The 26,721-nt window shown below is 39.5% G+C and overlaps 1 protein-coding gene across 1 annotated transcript in view; it reads right to left on the bottom strand.

Annotated features, from left to right (window-relative positions):
- The window catches only part of LOC124620624 (ADP-ribosylation factor-like protein 3), a 55,929-nt gene extending 41,968 nt beyond the window's left edge, over positions 1-13,961 (bottom strand). The window contains exons 1-2 of the mRNA XM_047147082.1: positions 13,686-13,961; positions 641-815 (exon numbers count right to left, since the gene is read on the bottom strand). Of these exons, the coding sequence (XP_047003038.1) occupies positions 641-815; positions 13,686-13,832 (322 nt within the window). The 5' untranslated portion in view covers positions 13,833-13,961. The remainder of the gene's footprint in view (positions 1-640; positions 816-13,685) is intronic.
- Between the last annotated feature and the right edge of the window lie 12,760 nt (positions 13,962-26,721).

Here is a 26,721-nt window from a genome sequence, read left to right as displayed (position 1 = left end):
AAAGTTAATGAGACAGTGCATTTTTTGGGGAGTACTAAGTATATAATATCTCTGGTTTTGTGTTATTATAATGAAGTAAATTTATGACAGATTATATGACATTTTATGAAACAAAGGAAATTATAAGTCATCCCATACTGAAAAGGGAAAGTGATCGGAGTGAAAACCAAATCTTAAATTACAACCTGAATTTAGCAGAGAATGAATTATTTGCTTACATAGAGTACCGCTAGTTGCTACATATGTTTTTCTCTTGTCTCTGATTCTTATGAATACAGACAATTAACTGTGCTGATAGTACACTAATCTATAGACTGAAAATTTTACTGGTTGAAAACAGGATCATTGGCACCATATTACATAAAATTTTAGATTGGAAAGAACCTGCAAACTAAACATTGGAATGCAAAAGTGCTTTACAATCTGGCAGCAGGGAAAATTTTGAGCAAAGACAGCTGACTCGGTACACCACACAACTCTGCTTATGTTAAATACATGGGCCATAGTACTTAACACTGTAGTGACTTGTTTTCAATGGTGCCTCTATCAGCTGCCTTTACAATAACCTGCATGTGCTTGGGGAACCACTGCTTAATTAGAGTGAACAATAACACTTGTTGGAATCCTGTCATATACTCACTCTCCCAGATGCTAAGCGAAACATCTTTGTTTTGCAGACTGGTGACCCTGAATCCTTCAGTGGGTTTAACAGTTTTAACATCAGTGCTCCCTGTTGTCACTTGATTTAACAGTGTGCTCTTCCCAGAGTTGTTAAGACCAAGCACCAGAACTCTTCTCTCAGGATTGTCTTCCAACTGAAAAGTTTAAAAATCATAACTACTTCTGCAGAAACAAAAATGAAAACAAATTATACAATTTAAAACCTATTTCAACCTCTACCACAGTCATCACTATAGGTCTGATATCAACCTCATCCTAAGGTACCTGATCGGATGACAAAATGACCTACTAAAACACTGAACACTTGTCTCTGAACAACTTTTCCCAATTTAGCCAACATAATAGAACCCTTACATACTTTAATGCGGTGACACTAATGTTTGTTTCTGAAATTTGCAACAAAAAAGGGAAGCAATATAAAAAGAAAGATATTTTCACTGGCGTCTCATAAATAGATAGGTTCCCTATAAAAGGCATTGTGACTATGCGCCAGATCATGAGACACTTACCTAAGGACTAAAAGATACAATGACACATCAGAGTACAGGGGGTAGAGAAGCTTTAATTAAATCTTCAAATAAATAAATAAATACAATTAAATAATTATATTATTGTTTATTTGCAGATACACCGTAGTACTGTGACATGCCACTAGAGCCACCAAAACAAATATTTGCATCCAATCTCCATTTTATCATTGGGCCGCACAACTTTGTTTTGGCCACTTCTGTTGATGGTGCTGTGACACATGGATTCCAATGTGTACAAGGACCACAGACATGTGCATCTAAATCTGTAACAAATTAATTATGTAACTTTGTTTTACTGAGATGATGATAAAACTTCACGACTTCCATGGTCTATTAGAATTTAGAAATTAGTCATGAACACACGTGCAGCAGTAGCAGCAGCAGCATAAGCATCATTCATACAATTCAGAAATGATAATCCATGGCAGAGCAAATCTCACTAAAATATTCAATAAGATACATTACTAATGACATCCGTCATGCCTTATTTCCTTTGACAAATATACACGAATCACAATGATGAGAATAACAGCCAGCAGCATGGGCCACAACAGTCATTAAATACGAAAGTTTACAGCAAAATCAAGAGAGATCTGTAGCAACTCATTACAAACAATACGGTAAGGTTAAAAGTAATGTTGGGAAGGTAAGCCAATGACTTATAATTCTCATTAGAAAATCAAAGTATAGCGCAGGTAAATCACATTTTAGTTCAACAGCAATATGAAAGAAGGTTTGGAAAGTGTATTCACCAAGGTAACTGTAACATAAAAGGGTGCCCTAAATTTGAGTTTCAATACTGTACTTTCATAAATGGTGTAAACAGTTTCATACACCACATGTAGCGGTCTACAAAGGAGTCTGTGTTCGTACTGTTGCGTATGTATACACGTTTTATCAATTATCTGTCACATAAAATTTTAGTATCCCATGGGTTGACAATCTAATAATATTCTGTTTGTCAAAAATCCTGTCATACGTCCAATCTCGTACAAAGATGGAACATATGTATGATTGGTTACCCTCAGGTTCTGATGTCATTTCTACATGTAAACAGACATCAGTGTTCCAACATATAGGAACCATTGCGACTGGCCAGTATCATAGCTGACTTTGCAGTAGTATTGTCCAATGCAAGCAGTGATAAGACACAAAGTGCAAATTACTTGTGTGTCAGTGCAATACTGTAATAAGGTATGTACAGTTTGTTAATGTTTTAACATGGAAAAATATTTTGGACAGTATTTTCTGCTGAAAATTAAAATTATACTGTAAAGTGTTGTGACGTTACAGGTCAATAAAAGTGTTCCTCTGATAATGTGACCATTTTTGCATTTCAGTCATGCTCTCAGTACCATAAGAAATGAATTAGCAAGGTTCTACTGTAGTACAGAAAAATATTGGAGAAATTAAACCAGTATAAAAATTTATCAGATGAAACAATTTTGTTGTTTGGTAGTAATATCATACGACAGCTGAAGCTTAATGAAAGTGAAGAGAAAGATTGCATTGGCAAAAGGTGCTTTTATGACTGAGAAAAATATTTTAAGCAGCAAACATATGAATACAGATGGCAGAATCAGTGATGTGTAACTGCTTCAGATGGTAAAAAAATGTTCTATTAAGTGGGATGAAAACCTTAGTGAGAAGCAACTTGGTGAGACTATATTGAAGGTACTTAGCAGGAGTCTCAACTTTGCGGTGACCCTAAGGAGTGTCACTGTCGCGCCCTTTATCAGTGTGGTTGAGCAGGTGGTTCTCAAACTACCTCCAAGTGAAGCTGAAAATGTCCGACAGGAAACGTGAAGGTAATTCACCAAGACCAAGCTGCCTAAATCTAACATCACATGTGATGAGAAGCTGGTTGTCAAGACAACTCCAAGAGGACGGTACCATTGCGGTGCTACCAGCAGATAAGGGGAACACTGCCACCATTCTACAGAAGACTAACTAAAACATCAAAGTCCGACAACTTGTGGGTGACCCAGCATACAGACCAATAGAAAGGACTGCACTGACAAGGTGGACATGAAGATCAGGGCTCTTTTAAAGGAAACCTGCATATCTGAAAAAGTCTTGAGGCAGCTGAGGCCAAAAGCTCTAGTACCACCCAGGCTTTATGGACTGCCCAAGGGCACAGAGAAGGGGTCCCTCTACATATGATAGCAACATTGGCGTGGTCACCTATCCCACTCTTCAGCACCTGAAGAAGATGCCCTTACCATATGTGGGCAAATGTGCACCACAATCACAACTCTGACAATTTTCTACACCATCTGAAACAGTTACACATCACTGATTCTGACATTTTGGTTAACTTCAACATGGTTTCCTTGTTCAATCAAGTGCCATTGAATGAATCACTAAAGTTGATTGGAGAAAAGTTTGATGGTGCTCTCCTGAACTTGTTCAGGCACATTTTAACTTCAACATACTTCCTGAATGGGGGTTAATTCTATGAGCAAACAGAAGGGGTGGCAAGGGGCAGCTCACTCTCATCAGTGGTGATGAACCATTTTATGGAGAGGTTTGAAAATGAGGCACTTGCATCGGCCCCAGTCAACCGAATTGTTTCTCGAGATATATAGATGACACCTCTTATTTGGTCCTAAGGCAGGGAAATGTCCTTTGTTTTTCTGGAAGAGCTGAACTCATGCCACCCTTAACATAAAATTCAGAATGGAAATGGAGAACAGCGGACAACTCCCATTCTTAAATGTTCTTGTCCGGAGGAAGGCAGATGGCACTTTTGGTCATAGTATTTACTGAAAACCAACCCACACCAATCTATACCTGCAAGCCTGTAGCTGCTGCCATTTGGCACAGAAGAAAGGTGTACTCAAAACTCTGGCCCATCAAGCAAGAACTCTTTTGGATCCAGACAATTTGGCTACTGACATAGAACACCTGCAGTCTGTGTTCTATAGAAATGGATATTCTTCCAAGAGATGTTCAGATGGCACTATGCCCTCCTTCTCCACCAGAGAAGTCAGTAGATGTACAAGACGAACAAAGAAGGGTTTTTCACCATATGCCTGGCGAATATCTGCCAAAATCAACAGAAGTCTTCTCATATATAATGTTTAGAGCATTTTCTGCCCACCAATAGAGATTAAGGCTCTGTTAGGAAATGTAAAGGATGATCTGGGCCTACAGAAATTAGGCATTTACCACATACAATGTCATGTATCGGCCAGACCACCAAAACCGTAGACATCAGGTGTAAGGAGCACCAACAGCACACCAGACTCAAACAAGCTTCCAAGTCAGCTATAGTGGAACATTGTTTGGAACTCCATCATCTGACGAATTATGAGGATGTCAAGATTCTGACACAGACACACAGATACTGGGACAACATTATTAAAGAATCCATCAGAATAAAGATCGCACAGAATCTTATCAACCGTGACACAGCATTTCGACTTAGCTCCCCTGGAATCCAGCATTCTATCTCCTAAATACACAATGGAGGAAACAGCCGAATTCTAAGGGAAATAACTTTGAAAATGGTTATAGAGCAAGTAACCCAGCACAACCAAAGCAGGGCACACCATCAGTGGTACTTCAGGTAGCATATCAAGTACCCGAAGACAGTCATTTCGAGAATGAATGGCAATTTGAACACCAGCCGACAGTAAATAATTTGACAGCCAGCAGGCATATACCTCGGAGAGAGCACCTGACGCAGTCAGTGATGATAATGGAACAGTATAGGCCACAGGAAAGATTAAGTGACAACAGTCAGAAGACTGAAAAGAAACAAATTATTTCATGCAAAACTGCTCAAACTGCCACACCTATCAATGGTCAACTGCCTACTGATCCACATCGCAGCTGATAACTGGGTAGTCGGACCAACTGTTCAATTTTAATTTTCTTAGCTTAAGAGTGTACAATAGGATTGGCAAAACCTATTCATTTCTTTTTCAGAGTCTACAAATATTGTGGTGTCACCAGCAAATCTGATACAACCTACCTTGTAATCATGAGCTTTTATTCTCCTTCGAGATCTGAACAGCTATCTCAATAAATACATTAATTATACAAGGGGCAGAGGAAATCCCTGTCTAACTCTTTCTAATCCTGAGCTCTTCTTGTACCTTACTGATGTCTACCTTAGTGCTTCGGTTCTGAAGCAGTTGATTAATAACTCTTCTAGCCTTTCAGTCCAGTCCTATTTCTTCTTAGTTCTGAAGATTAGCTCTCAGTTCACATTCTCATAAGCTTCTTCTAAGGTAAGTTGTTCTAAGTAAAATAAGTTATTCTATTCACATCCATAGCATGGGCAATGCCAACATTACTTCTCAACCCTCTGCTTTCTCTAAATCCAAATTACTCTTCTCTAATATAATTACTAATTTTTCTTATTACACATGTCAAATCTTGTCTTATTGTTAACTTATAATATTATGCCCCTCACATATCGTGGACCTTGCACCAAGGTGGAGTGGCTACTGTGCCTCAACAATACTGATATCTGTACCCATGGTGCAACTTCAATGGAGGGGTATCTGCAGGGAGGTGAGACCAATCCACGGTTCCTGGAGAAGGGTGACAGCAGCCTTTTCATTCTGTAGTTGCCGGAGCAACAGTCCGGATGACTGACTGATCTGCCCTTGTAACACTAAGTAACATTGCCTTACTGTGCTGATACTGCAAATGGCTGAAAGCAAGGACAAATACATCAGTTTCCGTTTTTCGCTGAGGACATGCTGTTCTTTGTACAGCTTAACGACGATGGGATCCTCTAGTCTAGGGTAAAATATTCCAAAAGTAAAATAGTCCTCCATTCAGATCTCTGGCCAATGCTACTTAGAGGGACGATGTCATCAGGAAAAACAAGACATGCATTCTATGGATCGGAGTATGGAATGTTAGATCCTTTAAACAATTTGGAAGGTTCAAGAATTTAAAAAGGGGAAACAGACAGGGTCAAATTAGATATAGTAGGAATTAGTAAAGTGTGGTGCCAGGACAAACAGGGCTTCTGGTCAGGTCAGTACAGGTTGTCAACATAAAATCAAACAGGGGTAATGCAGGAGTAGGCCTAATAAAGAACATGAAAACAGGAATGTAGTAAGCTACGATGAACAGCATGGTTAATGTATTATCAAGGACAAGACAACATCCACCACACTAGTGCAGGCTTATATGACAACTAGCACCACAGATGAGACTGGAAGAAGGTATGAAAGGAAATTATTCAGATAGTTCATGGAGACAAAAATTTAACTACATGTGACTGGAACTGAGTAGAAAGAAAAGTAAGAGAATGAAAAATAGCAGAACACAGAATCGAGGAGAGAGGGTGGGAGAGTAAGGAAGGAAAGAGGGAGTAAGGAAGGAAAGAGGGAGTAAGGAAGGAAAGAGGGAGTAAGGAAGGAAAGAGGGAGTAAGGAAGGAAAGAGGGAGTAAGGAAGGAAAGAGGGAGTAAGGAAGGAAAGAGGGAGTAAGGAAGGAAAGAGGGAGTAAGGAAGGAAAGAGGGAGTCATCTGACAGAATTTTGCACAGAATGTAATTTAATCATCAATAACACTTCGTTTAAGAATCAAGCAAGAAGGTTGTAAACATGGAGAGACCTGGGGACACTGGAAAGTTTCAGACTGAAAGTGTAATGGTACGATTTTGAACTATAAAACATTTCCAGAGGTACATGTGGACTAACCATAATTTATTGGTTACTGGCTGAAGGAAATGGCGAAAGGTAGGAAATTATGGAGATGGGAGCTACGAACCAATGGCTGTTGAGCATTCCACAGGGAGCATTAGTCAACAACTGACTGAAACAGGGGAAAGAAATATGATTGAAGATGAGTGGGTAGATTTGAGAAAGTGAAGGTAGTAGACAATCACAATGTTAAAAAGACAAGGCTTAGTAGAAGTCCTTGGACAACACATGAGGTAATGAATTAAATTGATGAAAGGAAGAAATACAAAACTGCAGCAAATGAAAGGGAACACAGGTGTCTATTAAAACGAGTTTCATAGGAAATACAAAATGGCCAAGTATGAAAGGTTAGAGGACAAATGCAAGGCTGTAGAAACATGCATGACTACGGGAAAGATAGATGCCATCTATAGTAAAATTGAAGAGACATTTTAAGAAAAAGGAAGCAGCCTTAGGAATATCACTAACTCATGGCAAGCTAGTACTTAGCAAAGAAGGGAAAGGTGGAAGGGATAGATACAGGGCCAGTATAAGGGAGACAAACGTTAACACAACATTATGGAAAGAGAAGACATACTAGGTGAAGATGAGATGGGTTATATAATACTTGAAAAGAAATTGACAGTGCACAGAAAGAAGTAAATGGAAACAAGCTCTCTAGAGTGGCTGATATTCCTTGAGAACTGTTCAGATCCCACTGCTGGTAAAGCAGTAAACAACCACTGTATCATGCAACTGTTCTGTGAACCCCCTGCTTTGGCCTTATTGTGCTGTACATCTGAAGATGGCCACAATGCAGGCCAAAACCAAACATCATTTGTACTGCTGGTAAAGCAACAAATGACTGTGGCATCACCCAACTGTTCTGTGCACTTCTGGCTTCAGACATATGGTGCTGTAAATCTGAAAATGGCCAGCATAAAGCCTGAAACCAGTCATCATTTTTAATAAATGATTATTTGCAATCTTAACTGTTTCACCATGTGATAATGTGCTATAGACTGCTGTAATTTCTCCACCCATGTTATCTAAATTATGAACTCATATAAGCCAACCTAGGGGAAAGTCAGTTTTGGTTCTGGAGTAATGTTGGAGCACACAAGGCAATACTGACCCTACGACTTATTCCAGGAGACAGTTTGAAGAACTGCAAAATAAATAGCATGTGCAAAATAAAGTGAGCAAAATACTATCTACAACTTGTAAAAGAAACCAGACTGCAGTTATAATAGTCAAAGGACATGACAGGGAAACTGAGATGGGAGTGAGACACAGTTGTAGCCTATCCCTGAAGTCCTTTAATCTATACACTGAGCAAGCTGTGAAAGAAACCAAGGAGTAATTTAGAAAGAGACGACTCGGGTAGAAGAAATAAAACTTATGAGGTTTTCTGATGACATTGTAGTTCTGTCACGGTTGGCAAAGAACTTGGAAGAACATTTGAATGGAAAGGGTAGCACGTTGCGAAGAGATTATAATCTATGAATATCAACAAAAGTGAAAGAAAGGTAATGGAAAGTAGTCAAATTAAATAAGGTGATGCTGACAGAATTAGGTGAGGAAATAAGACAAAAAGAGTAGTAGTGAGGTTTGCTATTTGAAAACGGATGAAAATAGAAGTAGAGAACATTAAAATACAGATTGGCAATTGGAAGATAAAGCATTGCTGAAAAAGAGGAATTTCTTAACATTTAACATAAATTTAAGTGTAAGGGTGTACTTTGAATTGTAACCCTATATGGTAGTTAACATTAATGACAAACAGTTCACACAAGAAGTACACGGAAGCTTGTGAAACTTGGCACAACAGAAGAACAGTAAAACTTGGAAGGGTAGATTTAATAACAAATGACCTAGTAGTGAATCAATTTTGGGAAAAAAGGACATTAATGTATTTCATCAACTGACCAATATGTAGTTACTGTCTCAGATGGCATCCTAAAACACTAACTATGAGGATGGTTTGGAAAGTTCTCGGAGTCACCATGAGATATCAGCACTGGTGCAACGAGTTTTTCACGTGATAACTCATTGGACTGTTTCCTGTAAACACGTACCACGTCAGTTCTCTTGGAAGAGAGCTGTGGCAGTGACATGGCTCTATTGTTGTTCCCACGTAGTGATTTACGAAGATGGAGAGAAATCAACATTCGAGCAGTGATTAAGTACTTTGTAAACAAAGGTATGAAAGCACAGGACATTCATGCCGATTTCCAGAATACACTGGGGGACTCTGCTCCTTCATATTAAACTGTTGCCAAGTGGACAAATGAATTTAAATTTGGTCGAGAGAGCTTAGATGACAATCTGAGCAGTGGTCGCGCAAGATGTGTCACTACTCCAGAAATCATTGCAAAAGTGCACAAAATGGTCATGGAGGGTCACCGATTGAAAGTGCGTGAAATTGCTCATGCTTGTCACATGTCATCTGAAAGGGTATATCACATTTTAAGTGAAGAACTAGAAATGAAAAAATTATCTGCAAGTTGGGTGCCGCAACTCTTGACGCTGGATTAAAAATGCATGAGAATGGACATATCAGAACAATATTTGGTCCATTTTAGAAGAAACAAACAAGATTTTTTGCACTGTTTGTGACCACAGATGAAAATTGGGTGCACAATTATATCCTAGAGACAAAACAACAGTCAAAGCAGTGGAAACATACTGAGTCTCTGCCACCAAAGAGAGCAAAGATAATTCCTTCGGAGGGAAAGATCATGGCATCAGTGTTCCGGAATGCGAAGGGGATTCTGTTTGTAGATTATCTCCCCACTAGGCAATCACTGGAGAATACTACACTAATCTCCTGGACAAACTGCACCAAAAGATATGCGTAAAAAGGCAAGGTTTAGCAAGGAAGAAAGCCAGCTTCCATCAAGACAATGTGCGCTCGCACACATGTGCCATCGCCATGGCAAAATCACATAAACTAAGGTATGAATTGCTGCCACACCCTTATTCACCTGATATGTCTGTCAGATTTCCATCTCTTCCCAAAACAGAACATTTTTCTTGGTGAACGAAGATTCACTTCAAATGGAGAAACGATAGCCAGAGTTGACAACTATTTTGTGGGCCTGGAGGAAACTCACTTTTGAGATGGGATCAATGATCAATGCATTGGAACATTGTTGGACCATGCGCACTAATCCACAAGGAGACTACATTTAAAAAAAACTGTTTCTGTGATGAAGAACTTTTTTTCTATTCCGAGAAGTTACGTACTATAATAAGTGTGCTCCCTGAAACACGCTGAAATCACATTATTTCTGCTCAAAATAATAGTCATGTGAAGACCCACATTTTAACTTCTAGACATCAGCTCTATTACATTTATTAGCCTTTTTGTCAAATTGTGCCAGATATGTACACAACTCTTTTGCTAATGCGGAAACCTGCCTTCATTTACTAACATGCAAATTGAGATTACATGTTAACAAGTTCCTCAAATATGCTTTTCTTATATTGCCAGTCCGTATTTTACATCTTTCTCTATTCATCAGTTCTTTTGTTGTGCAAGTAGCAAAACTCATTTACTACTTGTAGTGTCTTATTTCCTAACTTAATACTATCAGTATCATCTGTTTTAATTTAATTACATTCCATTACCTTTCTTTCACTTTTATTGGTATTCGTCTTACAATCTCACGACATTATCCATTCTCTTCAAATGCTCTTCCAACTTCACTACCACTTCTGACCGAATTACAGTCATCAGCAAACCTACACGACAAAATTGTTTACTTTGTACCACATTTAACTCCCTGTGTCAGTATGACATTGATGGTGTTAAGGAATGGAGTAGGAAGTGGCAAGATACCCTCAACCGATTTTAATATGTATGTTTCTAAAGCCCACTGCACTGTTGCTATAAATTACATTCATTATTTTGTCTTGTGCTTTATGTTTAATGCACAGAGATGATAAAATTTTGTGGTAATGAAGACAAGCGTAAAGCTGGTCACGTTCTGGAGGTAATTGTGGAGCTCTGCCAATAAACTGAATATGCTCTAAAAATTGCATCATCTTATTTTGACTCCAGAAGACAACCTGAACATCATGAATTATCAATGATGCACATGGCCGAAAATGGCTTTTGAGCGACCAAGAATATTCAAGATTGCACCACAAATTACGAAACATATTCAAAAGGACTTCATTAACTAAATGAAAAAGTACAGTATTCAAGCTTTACAAAATATTCACGAGTGAAAGCTTCGATCGCAAATGTCAACTCTTTTCATCCAAAGCTTTGTAAATTTTTCTAATTATTTATGTGGTTATGGTATATAAAAAAAAACTAATTTCTATCCAAAAGGTAAATGACATCAACTGCCTAGAAGGTGTAATATTGAATAAAGCCATCAATTGTTTTCCTTATGTCTAGGTCTACAGCCATCAAATATATATAGCCTTAGTGGTACCATAACTTATTTTAATCAATGTCGGGATTTTATAATTTAATTTATTTTCAAACAGAGCTTCGCACAATGATATTGGTGAATATAATGGTAGACCTGACTGTGATGCTGACCCTCCTCTTCTGACGTACTTTAGTTACTTTTCAACACTGACCACTTATCAATAACATGTGACTTGATACAATGGTCTATTTTAAAAAGAAGTGCAACTTCTATGGACTCTTTACATTTTGGCACATAAAATTTTGCTTCAAATTCCCTGGATGCTATTTATATAGCTGTCTTTATAATTGTTTACCACTATTATTGAACCATGGTGTGTCCCTCGCATAATTTGCTATCCCTTGAGGCATATGTCTCATACCTAAATAACAAAGTCTTGAAACTGTGGCATCCTATATCTACTTGCTCTTCAGAACTTTTGTGTTTGCCACTGGGCAGACTGATGGAAGCCTATGTCTTGTCATATTTGCTCAGTAGAAACAATTGGCTTTTCCAACACTAGCAGCCATTGATGCTTTATGGTTACAAGTCCCTCTATGTTCACCGATTTGAACTGTTCAGGTGCATTTATTGCTAGAAGATGCAGTTTATACCAAACGCATACATCTCCCAATTTATTATTCATAAATTGAAGTACCCTCCTAATACCACAGTGCAATTGGAGAATTCATGAATGAACCACTCCCAGATTTCTAGACACATTATGACACTTCCATAATTGCTGCAAGTAGCCAACAGAAACATTTGGTTACTATTTCTTACTTCATCATCTCACATTTTGAATATGGATTTTCCAGAATGAGATTCTCACTCTAAAGCAGAGTGTACGCTGATACGAAACTTCCTGGCAGATTAAAACTGTGTGCCGGACCGAGACTCGAACTCAGGACCTTTGCCTTTCGTGGGCAAGTGATCTACCAACTGAGCCACCCCAGCACAACCCACAACCCGTCCTCACAGCTTCAATTCTGCCAGTACCTCATCTCCTACCTTCGAAACTTGACGGAAGCTCCTCCGCGGTAGAGCACTTGCCCACGAAAGGCAAAGGTACTAAGTTCAAGTCTCAGTCCAGCACACAGTATACCAAATACTAATAAACTATTTTTTACATACAAAAATATAATTTTTACATGTCATTAGTGGCTATCCTCAACACATTAGTGTTATATTTACTCATAAATTATAAAGTACATGACAACTATTAAACACTGGAACTATGGTAACTTCGAAATGTCAAATGTTTACTGAATAAAATACTGCGAAATGCCCCAACAATTCCAGATAAATTATCAACTTTCCCATTTACCATAAACTAATTTTTTGAAATAAGCATCTTATACTGGCACATCAGTGTTACCATATTACTGCAATGCATTCTTTGTAATTTTTATGTACTGACATGAGAAAGGTCTTGTTGTTATACTGGTTCTACAGAATAAAAAAATTAAACAACTGTGACCCAATAACTTCAATCACTCATCCTTTTAAGAGTAGCCTACAATCTTCGAATTCTTTCATAAATATGACCCTCTGTATATAATCTGATAATAGGCTCGATGCAACCAGAAATTGTCATACCAACAATTATTGTACTTGACAATGCCATGTCACTGAGAACTGGATGATGGGGAAGCGCTAGTATAGCCTGTATTGAATATTACCCAACAGAACAGCTGACTTATATCATCTAAAATTATGTCAATTATGCAGTGGCAAGACACGATATAAATTGGCATGGTGGTCGATCAGTCTATAATTTGTGTTTCTAACGATACGTTTTGAAATATTATGTCATTAAATAGGGTAAATTTTTATTCAGGAGTCAGCCCATTTAATGCGGCATATGTTTAAAAAGTGAAAACAGTCCAGCAGCAGCCTGCATTTACCCTAAAAACGAAAAACTTATTATGGGTGTCTACAGTTTATTGAAGCTCCATCGTCGAATGTTTAGATTTCTTGTCATTTTCGCAATGTATACAAACAATTCTATTGGAAACATGAAGCAACCATGTTAGGTCAGTGTATGGAGGTATGAAACGTCCATATGGGCAACTGATTAAGTTATCATAGGAACAAGTATTTTATAATCACGTGAAAATTACCGCTGTCGTCGTCGCCTTGCCAAGATACCTTTGTTACACTTAATGTTTTATTCCTTTTGGGTAACGTTATTTAATAGTGCTGAATAATATATTATAAACATCTAAAAAAAATAAAAATAAAAAAAATGGGAACCAAAGGGCAACACTGTATGCCCCAAACACATTAGCATTTTATAGAATGCCAATCTTCTTACGACGCGCTGCCAGTGTAATAAGTTTACGAGCGAAAATATCAGTCACCTAAACTACTATAGCGTTAAATTACGTTACATACACGAGAAACGTCTTCAAATCCTTCGTCGATACTTCTCGCGTCCCTCTGCTTCCAGTATCTGTAGATTAAATAAGCACAACCGCAAACAGCAACACTTGAACCAACGACCACTAGTCCTCTAATTGGGGATGACCAATTACTAGCCATTCTCCTTCAACAATATATCACAACATATTAAATCCCAACCATACAACTATTAAACATGCTCTCAGTAGCACACACAAAACATGCCTAAAATGCCAAACTTAAGCTACATCTTTGGTTCTTTGCTGTCAACGAGGTTCTATGTGGTCAACACCATTCAACACATTCGATAGTGTACATCATCTAACTTACGACAATCGAAAAGGAAGACATACGAAGAAAGTGTGGGAAAAAGACTTGCTGTGCAGAATAATAAAAGGTGTAGCTAAAACTAAACTTGAAATTTATTTAATAATTGTAGACAAACTATTATATAATCTTTATGATGGTACATTCATTATTCAGAATGTGAATGTAAAATGGCTCGTTCTACACCATTACAGTTAATCGTACCAATAATCAATGAAACTAAACAATGATTTTTATAGCTTATCCAAAATTATTTTAGGATTGACAGCTGTGATTGACAGCGAGGACGGAAGCGGTAAGGAGGCAAGAACCCACGCATCAGGCCCGGGCCACTTTCCGCCAATACCACGCTACCTGCTGCTGCAGCAAATCCCCGAAGTTGCCAAACCCTTTACCCCAGACAACACTTTCTGCTTGCAGTGGGATACATTTGAAGCCAGCTTGCTGTCCTGTGTGATTGTTGCGCCCTGTGACTTTCTATGTGTTCGGTTTTTACGGATGTAGTAGTTGTTACAGTTATTTGTTGTGTGGCACTCAATGCGGGAAGTTCGTCCAAAGTTATAAGTGGAAAAGTTCGACGTCGTTCTCTTGGCCAGGAGACTGCCAAACGAGTGCAGTCAAGAGAAACGTTTTGCGTGTAACATGCCTAAAAATTCGAGAGTGAAAAACTTAATGGTGACCTGCTCCTCCCCGTTACCAAAGTGTTCTGTCGATCAGAAATGCTGCAGCTCTGAACATAAACAAAAAAAAAAAGAAAAAATGTTGTGAACAATGGAAAGGAAATGTTCTACGAAGAAGAGGAAGCTGAAGAACCATCGAAACGTAACATCTCTGGGACTACACGTCATATGGATAAGTGGATTGCCAACATCGATTTCTTTGCAGACTTTTTCAAGGCAGTTGCTCATCCTGGTGCACAGTTTCACACAGCCTTGGCTTTCATTACGGGCATTTCTGTGGCCGTAAACTGTTGATGGAGAGGGGAGATATAGCTGCATGGCGATGACGATTTTTAAGGGCATCCCTAGTATAAATATCGACGAAGTGGTGTGGCTTGACGAAATGTGGTCACGTTGTCAAGACGTTGGACAAACGACACAACTAAAGGAACAATGGCAATGCCTTTTGGCAAGAGTTGTAGACTTATTCTTCTTCATGCAGGCACCTTGCAGAGTAATCCCGCAGTCTCCTGCTTTTCAAATCAAAGAAAATAGGAGATTATCACGAAGAAATGAACCACGTTATATTTACAAAGTGGTTCGAAGATTCACTAATACCAAATCTTGGAAAAAAGTCAAAAATTTTACTATATAATGCTCCTTACAATTCAGTTGTTATTGACAAGGCATCTACCACGGCAAATCGAAGGGAGAAAATGATTGTTTGGCTTCAGCGTCAGAACGCCGATATAAGTGATGACATTGAAAAGGAGGAGCTTATGGGAGAACGGCAGTTCCCCCTATACGAAATCGACGAACTGGCAAAAAAAAACATGGACATGCCACAGTCTAATATAACAGTCGCGACACTTCGCCTCGATTTTGTTGCCTACAGCGCCAGCAGCGCCCCAAGCGGCTGGTAGGTTACACTGTGAGTTCGGCGCGATCGTGAAGGAGAATAGTGGTTGTTTATTTTGATTTTTACAATGGCTTTTACTGGCGGGAGCGTTTGTAGCGCAATAAATTGCACCAACAACAGAAAGAAGACACCAAAGCTGTCTTTTTTTAGGTTTCCTAAGGATCCTGAGAGGTATAACCATCATGTTACTAAACTGTATCGTCAGGATTCACTTGCAAACTATATGTGTATAAATGATGAATGTTTCGTTTTAGGAGCAGAAAATGGCTTGTTAATAGCAGGCGAGAAGACCTCATGAAGAAAGACCCAGTGTACCTGTATAGTAATATTAGGTTTTGTTCGCTACATTTCGAACAAAACCAGTTCATGAACGCAGACAACAACAAACTCGTGTGGAATGCAGTACCCACCCTGTTTGACATTCCAAATAAGCCACCTCATCTGACGATGAAGAGGAAACTGCCACAAAGATTCGACAGTCAATCTAAAGCAGTAAAACAGTCCTATGACACAGAAGCAGCTGGTTCAGCTCACCATGTATCAGTGCCAGATTCGTGTGAATCGTCAACACAGACCTGCTTTGACGATGAAGTGGTTAGATTAAGTGCAGCTGTTCGTGTCTTGCAAAAGCGTGTGAAGTGTCAGAATGTGCAAATCGCTAGACTTCGAGCGAAACTGCTGTTAATCAAGTTATTTGTTAAAGTGAGACTCGTTTACAGGCTGAAATATTGGAATCAAGACGTAGTTTCTAACAACAAGAAAGCAAATAAGAAACTGAAGAAGTTGGCTCATTTGGGCTGCTGATTTCTTTGGTATGTATTTCGTTCACTTCTGTTGTTAGTCACTTAATTTCCCTTGCTTCTTTCGTGTGATGACATTATTTTGTCAGCACCTTCTTCACTGACAGATTGTTTGAAAATTATACAAATATTTGGTTTTTCGTGAAATGTAGTGTAATCAGCTCATTATAGTGTTTTCAGCATATTCTTCCCACTATTTGGCAGTTGATTGTCCCACTTAGAATAATAAAAGGATGAAGGTCGTACTTGTGGCAACAGGCGAAAATGACAAACAAACGCAGTAGGCCTACAGAACGATAAACGAGCTGTCGATCGTTTTTGCAAGTAGAGGTACATGTCTGTGCTTCTGACATGTGAATCTGTGTGTTTATATTCTTTTGATATGAACGTGGTAAGCTGCAATTCTGTCCAATGTCACAAGTGTTTCTTCACGAATGTGTTGTAGCTTGCCACTCTATTCATGATTTTTGTCCGTGCTGGCGCTTATTTTAGAATCATTTTTAGGAACATATATGCCTTCTGATACCACACAAACCCTTGGAGGCAAGAAAATAACTCAAATAATGCGGAAATTACGTAGGAAATGGATGTAAACAAACATTATGCTTACGACGCGTCTGACGTTCACCTTACCTACCGCTTGGAGCGCTAGTGTCGCTCCATCTGTCAAACGGCAACAACTTTTACAGCAGTGAGTGTCGCGACTGTTATATTAGACTGTGGACATGCAGTCGTTAGGCTACCACCTCACCACTGCCATTTCAACCCAATACAGTTGATACGGGCTCAAATTAAAGATTACGTTGCCAGGAATAATAATAAATGTAGCCCCTCTACAGATGAAGCACTCACAAGAGAAGCTGTCAGGAACGTCACCGCTGAAAACTGAAGAAAGCCGTCGAACATAGCAGAACATCGTGGAAAGAGCATGGCAGAATGAAGCTCTACGCGCGCGGGATTAGCCGAGCGTTCTAGGCGCTGCAGTCACGGACTGTGCAGCTGGTCCCGGCGGAGGTTCGAGGCCTCCTTCGGGCATGGGTGTGTGTGTTTGCCCTTAGGATAATTTAGGTTTAGTAGTGTGTAAGCTTAGGGACTGATGACCTTAGCCGTTAAGTCCCATAAGATTTCACACACATTTGAACAATGAAATGCTTTTGGAAAATTATTTGGAGGAGATAATGATTTCATTAAATGACTGCAGTGCCAGTGGCACTACAGGAAATCATCATTGCGACGAGAGCACATCAGTGGAGTTTTTCTATTACCCGCGTAGAAATGATGCACAGGCGGATCCAGCTACTTTTCTGGAGTGTGCAGTTTACATCTGTAAACGAAACAAAATTATATTGTCGTAAGTTTTGAAACTTCAGTGATAAGGTCTTAATAGCAACTAATTTCAAAGGAATTTCACTTCAAGCATGCAGTACGCACCACACTGCTGTTTACAATATAAAAACAATGAAGTTTGGCCCATTTAAGATACGTTTTCCTGCCGTGATAAAAACGCTTAATTTTATTTTTGGTTGCGTTAGAATTACGTTGGTGGATCGCAAAAATTAATAACAGTTTCATTACAAACCTACAACGACCTATTTCACGTGCCGAATCTGTTTCGGCGCCCGATTGGTAGCTGACGGCCGAGCGGGCCATTGTGCGTTACATTTAACTCAAATTATCTCGCATTAGAGATCTCAGACAGAGTTCTAGTTTCGAACATATGAAAATATGACGCATTCTTAAGATTTCATTCGCATAATTTATTCACCTAACTTCAACAACAAAAACGTTTCCCGCGTGTCGACAGATCCAATAATGACGTGAGAAAATGGATCGACAACTGTCTTTCTATCATCTTAATAATTTGTTGCAGCAGATAAAACTAAAACCTAAACGTAGTGTAATTCTTTCAGAACACAATGATGCAAGTTCCATATTTATAAAGTGAATAGTTTGACTGTTTGAGCGAGTTGACTGAAACGTAAGATAACGCATGTGTTCCGTGCGGTACGAGGCAACTCTCTTCCGCGCCTCCACGTACTCCTGATGGTGTCAATCCTAAGGTAATTTTGGACAGACTATAGCAGAAATGCGTTTCGTTACCGTAACATATTTACAGCAGCATTAGTAGTAGTAGTAGTAGTAGTAGTAGTAGTAGTAGTAGTAGTAATCTTAGTTGGAAAGTTACTTTCCAGGAAAAGTAAGTTACAGTTATTGTACATCAAAAGTAACTTTTTCAGTTACAGCTGTCAGCACACTTATTTTTACAGTTAACAATACTTTTAAAATTATAATTGTAGCTCATCTGTAAATAAATAATTAACCCTATACAGTAAGAAAGAAAACAAGTATTAATATTAGTCAATAATTGAATATAGTGTCTACAACTGCTTCCATCTCAGTTGAACTGTTTGTTCATTTCAACAAAAGATTTTTTCAAATGTTTCACCAACCCAATATGCCCCTCGTTGTCGTAACACAATAATCCCTGCATTGAAAACTCTTTCTACAGATGTACTTGTTGGTATTCCAGTATTGTCTTGAGTCTTGATTGTGGGAAACACTTGGAGCATCTCTACGTCTGTTGAAGAATTGAGTAAAAGCTGTTGAGCACATGGCGGGAGTGCACTTTCTCTCCCAAAGCAGAAGAAATTTTCCTTCTTGCCTTCAAGTACTTCTGCTTTCTCCCAGGGAGTATCTCGTGCAGCTGTTGTTTGCATCATTTCCAGCATATGGTCTTTGGCCTCACAGGTATGTGTCATTGTAGACTGCTACATTGCGTGTAGGGGATGGTGGGACTAACCCCAGCAAGTCACTGGGATGGCGGCTAGGTACTTGCACCAGTATGGAGGCTGTACCACCTAGGTCTCATTCTACTGCCATACAGGGCAGGGATCTGGCTGCTGCTGAAGTGAGCCAGGAGGCAGCCTATCAGTGGAGTCCACAAAGAACTTGCCACTAGCAGAAGGTACAGTGGTGGGAGCCTGAACTTGTAGTGGCTGCGTGCTGTCCCATATGGCCTGGTAATCCGATGTGGCCCTCCTGTCTCCAGGCACTGACGGATTGCTGCTCTCTATGCTAAAATTAATGGTTATTTATACTAATTCACAGCTCACTTTTTTATTCATTTATTTGTCCATATAAATCTCTTTTTCAGTACATATATTGTACACAGGATATTGGACAGAAAACCTTTTTAGCTATTGGTTTTTCAAATGTCAAATTTTTATGACAAATTGGACCTATACAGTTAATAATTACAAATTTTTGAAATACATTATATTTATAATTTATTTCTACAATTAAAGATACAAATTATATTTTTTCTTGCATAAGATACTGTGAGATCGGATAGTAGCAGTTTTTCAGAAGGTAGGATGTCACAGACGTTTTAAAGCTTTGTAGTTCAGTAAGAGATTTTATATGTCTTGGTAATCTGTTGTAAAGTTTTGTTCCTGCATGATATACACCTTTTTGGCATAATGTGATGTTACAATAATTTACATGTATGTCACTGACTGACCTGGTACTGTAATCATGGACACTTTTGTTTTGAGGAAAATGGTTTTCTTTTCTCAGTATGCTTTTTTTGACATGCATGCCTACTTCCAGTATATAAATGCAGGGAAGGGGTAGGATCTTTAGATCTTTAAAGAAAAGTTTGCATGATTTTCTGCTGCTCACTTGTTTCATTATTCTTATAATTGCCTTTTGTTTCCTGAAAACTGTTATGGCCTGATGTACATTTCCCCAGAAAATGATACCGTACTTCTTTATTGAATGTACATGAGCAAAGTATACAGCCCTAACTGTTTCTGCACTAGTACTGTTGCAGAGAATTCTTACTACATAGCTCATTTTTGCTAGTTTTGAATTTAGGGCTGTGATATGAGTGTTCCATTTAAGATTTTCCTGGATATGAATCCCAAGAAATTTAGTTTCATTGACAGCACTAATGTTCTGGTTATCTATACATATTACAGGTTGTGCCAGATTTTTATTTTGATCAGTGTGGAAATTCAGGAGTACCGTTTTTTGGGGATTAACTATTAGCCTGTTTCTGGTAAACCATTCAGACACTCCTTTTGTAATATCTTTTGCAGATGCAGTAAGATTATCTTCATTATTCCCTTCAATCAACAGACTGGTGTCATCTACAAACAGTACTGGTTCAGAATCCCTAACATGTGATGGGAAGTCATTAACGTAGACCAAAAAAAGAAAGGGACCTAAAACGGAGCCCTGTGGAACACCATGACTTAGTCCACATGGTTCTGAAAGGTTGTCAACATGCTGTTTCCTGTCATGTAGTGAATAACAAATCAGTGGGCTGGTAGTGCAGATATGTCTTAGTTCACCCTGTAAGAGCTACGTTTTACAATGTTGTTGCATTATTGTGGTGCTTGGTCTAACCTGTCACATGCGGTCTCAACACCCTTCATGCTGCAACTGGCATACCAGCATGTTAGCACCTGCTGGATGCTTTCCAATGCTGTGGTCCAGCTGCTAGTTTCTGCAGTAAGGCCTAAAAAATATTGGAGGGATTGCAAATGTTTCTGGGGATGCATAAAATATCTACATAAGCTTTTGAAACAACGTAATAGATATTTATAAAAACACACTCATAAAAAACTAAGAACTTCATGGAGAATGACATCTTCTATATCTACATCTAAATCCATACTCTGCAAGCCACTGAAAAGTGCATGGGGGCGGTATGACCTATTGTACCAGTTATTAAGGTTTCTTTCTGTTCCATTCATGTATGGAACGTGGGAAGAATGATTGATTGAATGCCTCTGTGTGTGCTATAATTATTCTAATCTTATCCTCATGATCCCTATGTGAGTGATACATAGGGGAGGTGGGGGGGGGGGGTAGTATATTCCTAGAGCCATCATTTATAGTCGGCTCTTGAAACTTTATTTGTAGACTTTCTTGGGACAGTTTATGTCTGTCTTCAAGAGTCTGCCAGTATCGCTGTATCACTCTCCCACAGGTCAAACAAAACTATAACCATTTGTGCACCCCCCTCTGTATACTTTCTGCCTTGTTAGTACTATTTGGTACAGTTCCCACACACTTCAGCAATATTTTAAAATGGGTTGCATGAGTGATTTTTAAGCAATCTCCTTTGTAGACTGATTGCACTTCCCCAGTATTCTACCAATAAATCAAAGTCTACAACCTGCTTTACCCACAACTGAGACTGTGTTATCATTCCATTTCATATCCCTACAAAGATTCACACCTACTATTTGTATGAGTTGGCAGTTTTCAGCTGTGACTGATTGTTGTTATAGGTATAGGATACTATGTTGTTCCGTTGTGTAAAGTGCACAGTTTTATTTTTCTGAACATTTAAAACAAGTTGCCAATCTTTGCACCACTTTGAAAGCTTATCAAGATCTGATTGAATATTCATGTAGCTTCTTTCGGACTGTACTTCATTATAGAGAACCTCATCGTCTGCAAAAAGTGTAAGGTTACTATTAATATTGTCTGCAAGGATATTAATATACAACAATACTGCTGTGTCCTCCTTACCAAAAAGTCCTCAATCCAATCACATATTTCACGTGATATCCCATATGATCGCACTTTTGGCAATAAATGTGGGTGTGGTACTGAGTCAAATGCTTTTTGGAAATCAAGAAATATTGCATCTGTCTGACTGCCTTCGTCCAAAGCTTTCAGTACCAGTATGTCGTGAGAAAAGCGTGAGTTAGGTTTCACATGGTCAATGTTTTCGAAATCCATGCTGGTTGGCACAGAAGAGGTTGTACTGTTCTGGATATTTCACTGTGCTTGAGCTCAGAATATGCTCTAAAATTCTACAGCTAATAAGTGTCAAAGATTTTGTACAGTAGTTTTGTGTATCACTTCTACACCCTTTTAGCAATGCAAAATCCTTCTCTCTCACACATATTGCTCCTGATCTGCCTGTGCTTGCTTTCTTTTTATCTCTCACACATGACAATAAACCATGTGGAAACAATTTTATTCTGCACACGTGATGATATATTACACACAAATATACGTCAGTCACAACACTACCCCCTGCCACCAACACGATTCCTTTGACTCGTTACACCTCTTAATGTTATTTAACTCACCCTTCAACCACCTGACACCTTTACTCTCCACTTCCAATGCCAACTTCTTTCCCAAGTGTCATTAACCTCGGCCCCGCCCCCTCTTCCTCTGCGATGGACCCCTGCTCTATTTATGTGCATCAATTCAGAAAAGTTTCCCTACTCCCAGCCAAAACCATGTCACCATGTCCCATATCCTCTTCCTTAAATGCTAAGCCTTGGAATCCCCCCCTCCCCCAATGGCCTGACCATAAAAATCCCTATTTCCGGATCCCACCTCTCCTTCCTCAGTGACATTCACCTTTCTTATTCCGTCAGTTCTTTTCCCTCACAAACCTGGTTCTACAAAAAGCATCTCCATGGCACAGGCATCCCTGAATCACCTCCACTCTCTCTGCAAAATTCTGTTACTATCCAATCCCCACTAGCTACACCTGATCACCCAAATTGAAGTCCTGATGCTGCAACACCTAGAAGAACGTTCCAAACACCACCTCCACAAGTTACGCAGCCTGCTGACATCGTACTCCTGCCTTGGGGCGTCATTATCCAACTCCTGTCCTACCCACAATGTTCCTCCTCTTCAACCCATCATAGCACCCAGACCCTGCCTAGCTGACCTTTTCAACCTACCACATCCTCCAAAACCCCCTACCAACACTCCATAAAATTCATAGGCAGAACAATTCAAGAACGCTGCTGTTAACCTCTCCACCAAAATTCTCAGAAGTTTCAGTCCTATCCAAAGGACTAACATTCAGCACTTCTCCCAGGTTTAACCATGTTGGACTTGTGAAAGATCTACTCTCCTTCTCCCACTCCATACAGTGGAAACACTTGTGTGTCACCAACCCAGCCAACTGAAGCCAATCCAATCCCAACATTGAATCCTGCCTGTCCTAATTCATACCATCATCCAACCATGACCCTCCCACATTTCTGCCTAACCATCCCCTTGTCACCTTCTAGGAATTCCTAACTTCCAATCTGGCCTTACCATCCTTCCCCAAGTCCCTCCCTAAGAACTACAACCTTTCAGCTGAAGAAAGGACTGCCCTAAATGACCTAAAAATGGAATCTGACCTGATCATCCTCCTGGCAGACAAAGGTTCCACCACTGTTGTGATGAACCAGAGTAAATACCTGGCAGAGGGCCTCTGCTTCAGCTTTGAAGGGAAGGTATACAAACAAATTCGTGGCACAGACATGGACACCTGCATGCCACTGTCCTATGCCAACCTCTTCATGGGCCACCTATAGGAAATGTTCTTAGCTTTCCAGAACCTCAAACCGCTGGTCTAGTTCATGTTTATTGATGGCTTCTTTATAATCTGGACCCAAGGCCAGGACAGCTTATCCTCATTCCTCCACAACCTCAACACCTTCTCTCCCATCCACTCAACCTGATCTTCCTCCACCCATTGTGCCACCATCCTAGTTGTTGATCTCCTCCTCTCAGACAGCTGCATCCACACCTCGGTCCATGTCAACCCCACCAGTCATCAACACTACCTGCATTTCGACAGCTACTACCCCTTCCACACCAAAAAATCCTCACCCATACAGCCTGGCCACCTGTGGTAGACACATCTTCAGTGATGAGACTTCCTTGCCCAGTATACTGAAGTACTCACAAAGGCCTTCCTCAGACAGGCAATACGCTCCAGACCTAACTCACAAACAGATCTCCTGTGCCATATCCCCATACACACCCAATCCTCACATCAATCCCATGAACCAACTACAAAGAAGCGCCTCCCTTGCCACACAATACCACTCGAGACTGGAACAACTGAATCACATCCTTCATCAAGGCTTTGATTATCTATCATCTTGTCCTGAAATGAGGGACCCATGATGCTTCCATTCCCTCCCAAAATGGTGTTTTACTGCCCACCCTACCTCCACAACATCACAGTCCATCCCTATGTCACTCCCTACCCCAATCCCCTGCCACATGGATCATATCCTTGTGGAAGACCCAGATGCAAGACCTGCCCAATCAACCTACCCAGCAGCACCTACTCCAGGCTTATCCTACCCCATTACATATGAAAGCAGTTGTGTTATATACTAGCTTTGCTGCAACCATTGCATAGTGTTTTACATCGGGATAACAACCAACCAGCTGTCAACTAGACTGAATGGCCACCACCAAACTGTTGCCAAAAACAAGGTGGACCACCTAGTGGCACAACATGCAGCAGAATACAACATGTGCATGTTTTTCCTACGAGCTTGGAAAAGGAAGTTCATTATGAAAGCTAGCAAAGCTCTGTACCTTTCATTTATGTACCGCAGTGCTTCTGCCTTTCTGTGAGTCATCTGCTTTATTCCTAAATAATTCATAATTCTACTAGCCTTCTTGTAGATGGGTGTTATCCATGATTTCTTCCAATTACTGGGCACAGTTTTTTTTTGTTCAATGAATCTATGATAGATTATAGTTAGAAGAGGGGCTAACTCAGCCACCAATTTAACATGCAATATGATAAGAATTCCATCAGGCCTTGGAGCTTTGTTCAATTTTAATGACTTCAGCTGTTTCTCAACATCACTGACAGTAATACTGATTTCACTTATCTTTTCAGTGGCAAGAGGATTAAATTGTCCAGTACACCATTAAAATTGTTCCAACACACCACTAAAATTTTCTCCCGATAAAATCCAGTTATCCTTATGTATGTCTTGTATAACTTGAGACACTCTAAAATCACTGCAGGCAGTTCATCTCCCTAAAACTTTTCTTTGGGCTTCTCTGTAAAACAAGTGTTCCAGTGTAACATTTTGTAGATCTTTAAATACTTTTACAAAAGAAATTGAAATGAATGTCAGTTAATCTTAACATCTGAAACAAAAGAATTATTTTGTTGTTATCAGATCAGAGTGATTCAAAGGTTATCATGTCATGGATAGTATTACTGACATAAATTAGGCTACAGTTTGCATTACTTCCTCGAGAATCTCTGTTTGTAAAGCGATTAAAATGTAGTTGAATGTCACAATTTCCTTACAGCTAAGTACAATATTACATGGCCCGTTTTTGGACAGTCTTCATTCATGATAATCGCTGGCCAGTTCTGTTATTGTCCAATGAGCAAGCTGCCTAGTACAATTAGATACAAAGATTTTCATAGGCAATGTGCCCTACCGTGTAGGGAATGATTCAGTGGTTTTGTTAGCCATTTCTATGGCTCGACCTATAACACAAATAATAGTCTGTAAGCAAATGGTGTAACCATACTTAACAATAAGTTTGATCACTCTTTCACATCTTTCTACAATTTAAAAAATTCTTTGAAAGAAACTGTTTCAAACCAAGCTCTGCAGTTCTGTTATACCTTGTCAAGGGACTACCAACGGGGCATTCTGATAAGCACGTTAACACAGCAAGCCATATATACAAGGAGGAGAGGCAGGGAACCTCATGGCATCACTGCACTCGTTGGTTGTATGCAGAGATTCCACTTGTGTATGCTCTTAAGTAGGAGAAGGGTGAGGTAGGGGAGGGATATGTAGTGCTGCATGAGACTCTCACCTCATGCGCAAAGAATTCCACAACATGAATCAATTCACAACATTGTTAAACAAATGAGAACATTTCACTCTATTCTTGATGGAAATACTTCTTGTAGGATTGCAGATAGGCACAACAGAGAGACTGTCACAAATAAGCTTTTGGCCAGCAAGGCCTTTGTCAAAAATAGACAACAGACACACATTCATGCAGATGCAACTCAACGTACATGACTCAGACCTCTTGCTTACTAGACACGTTTCTCATGCGCCACTCCTTCCAGAAATTATCTCATTGTCTAGATTCAAAACATGAATATTTCTGTACGCTGCATGACAAGTAGTAATGTTCACTGTATGTGGGTCTCTATGGTGTCTGTTAGAAAAGTATCCAATCTTTGGATGTGGAAAAAAAAATATGGCTTACAAGGAGTGAAGGACATCTAATCACCCTCAAAGTAGTTTCCTTGGGATTCCACACATTTCTTCCAAGGGTGCCACCGTTGTTGGAAGCATGCCAAAAAAGCCTCTTTTGGAATAGAGTTTATCTTGGCTGTTGTTGCTGACATGTCCTTTCTTGTCTGAAATCGTGTTTCTTTCAATGGCGTCTTCAGTTTGGGGAACAGCTAGAAGTCACAGGAGGCCACATCAGGAGAGTAAGGAGCCTGTTGAAGCACTGGAATGTGGTTTCTCACAAAAAAGTCTGAATCATGTGTG

This window comes from Schistocerca americana, chromosome 1, assembly GCF_021461395.2.
Source record: "Schistocerca americana isolate TAMUIC-IGC-003095 chromosome 1, iqSchAmer2.1, whole genome shotgun sequence".
Taxonomy (NCBI): domain Eukaryota; kingdom Metazoa; phylum Arthropoda; class Insecta; order Orthoptera; family Acrididae; genus Schistocerca; species Schistocerca americana.
Note: the sequence above shows the minus strand (reverse complement) of the source record. Positions and strands in the feature narration are given on the sequence as shown.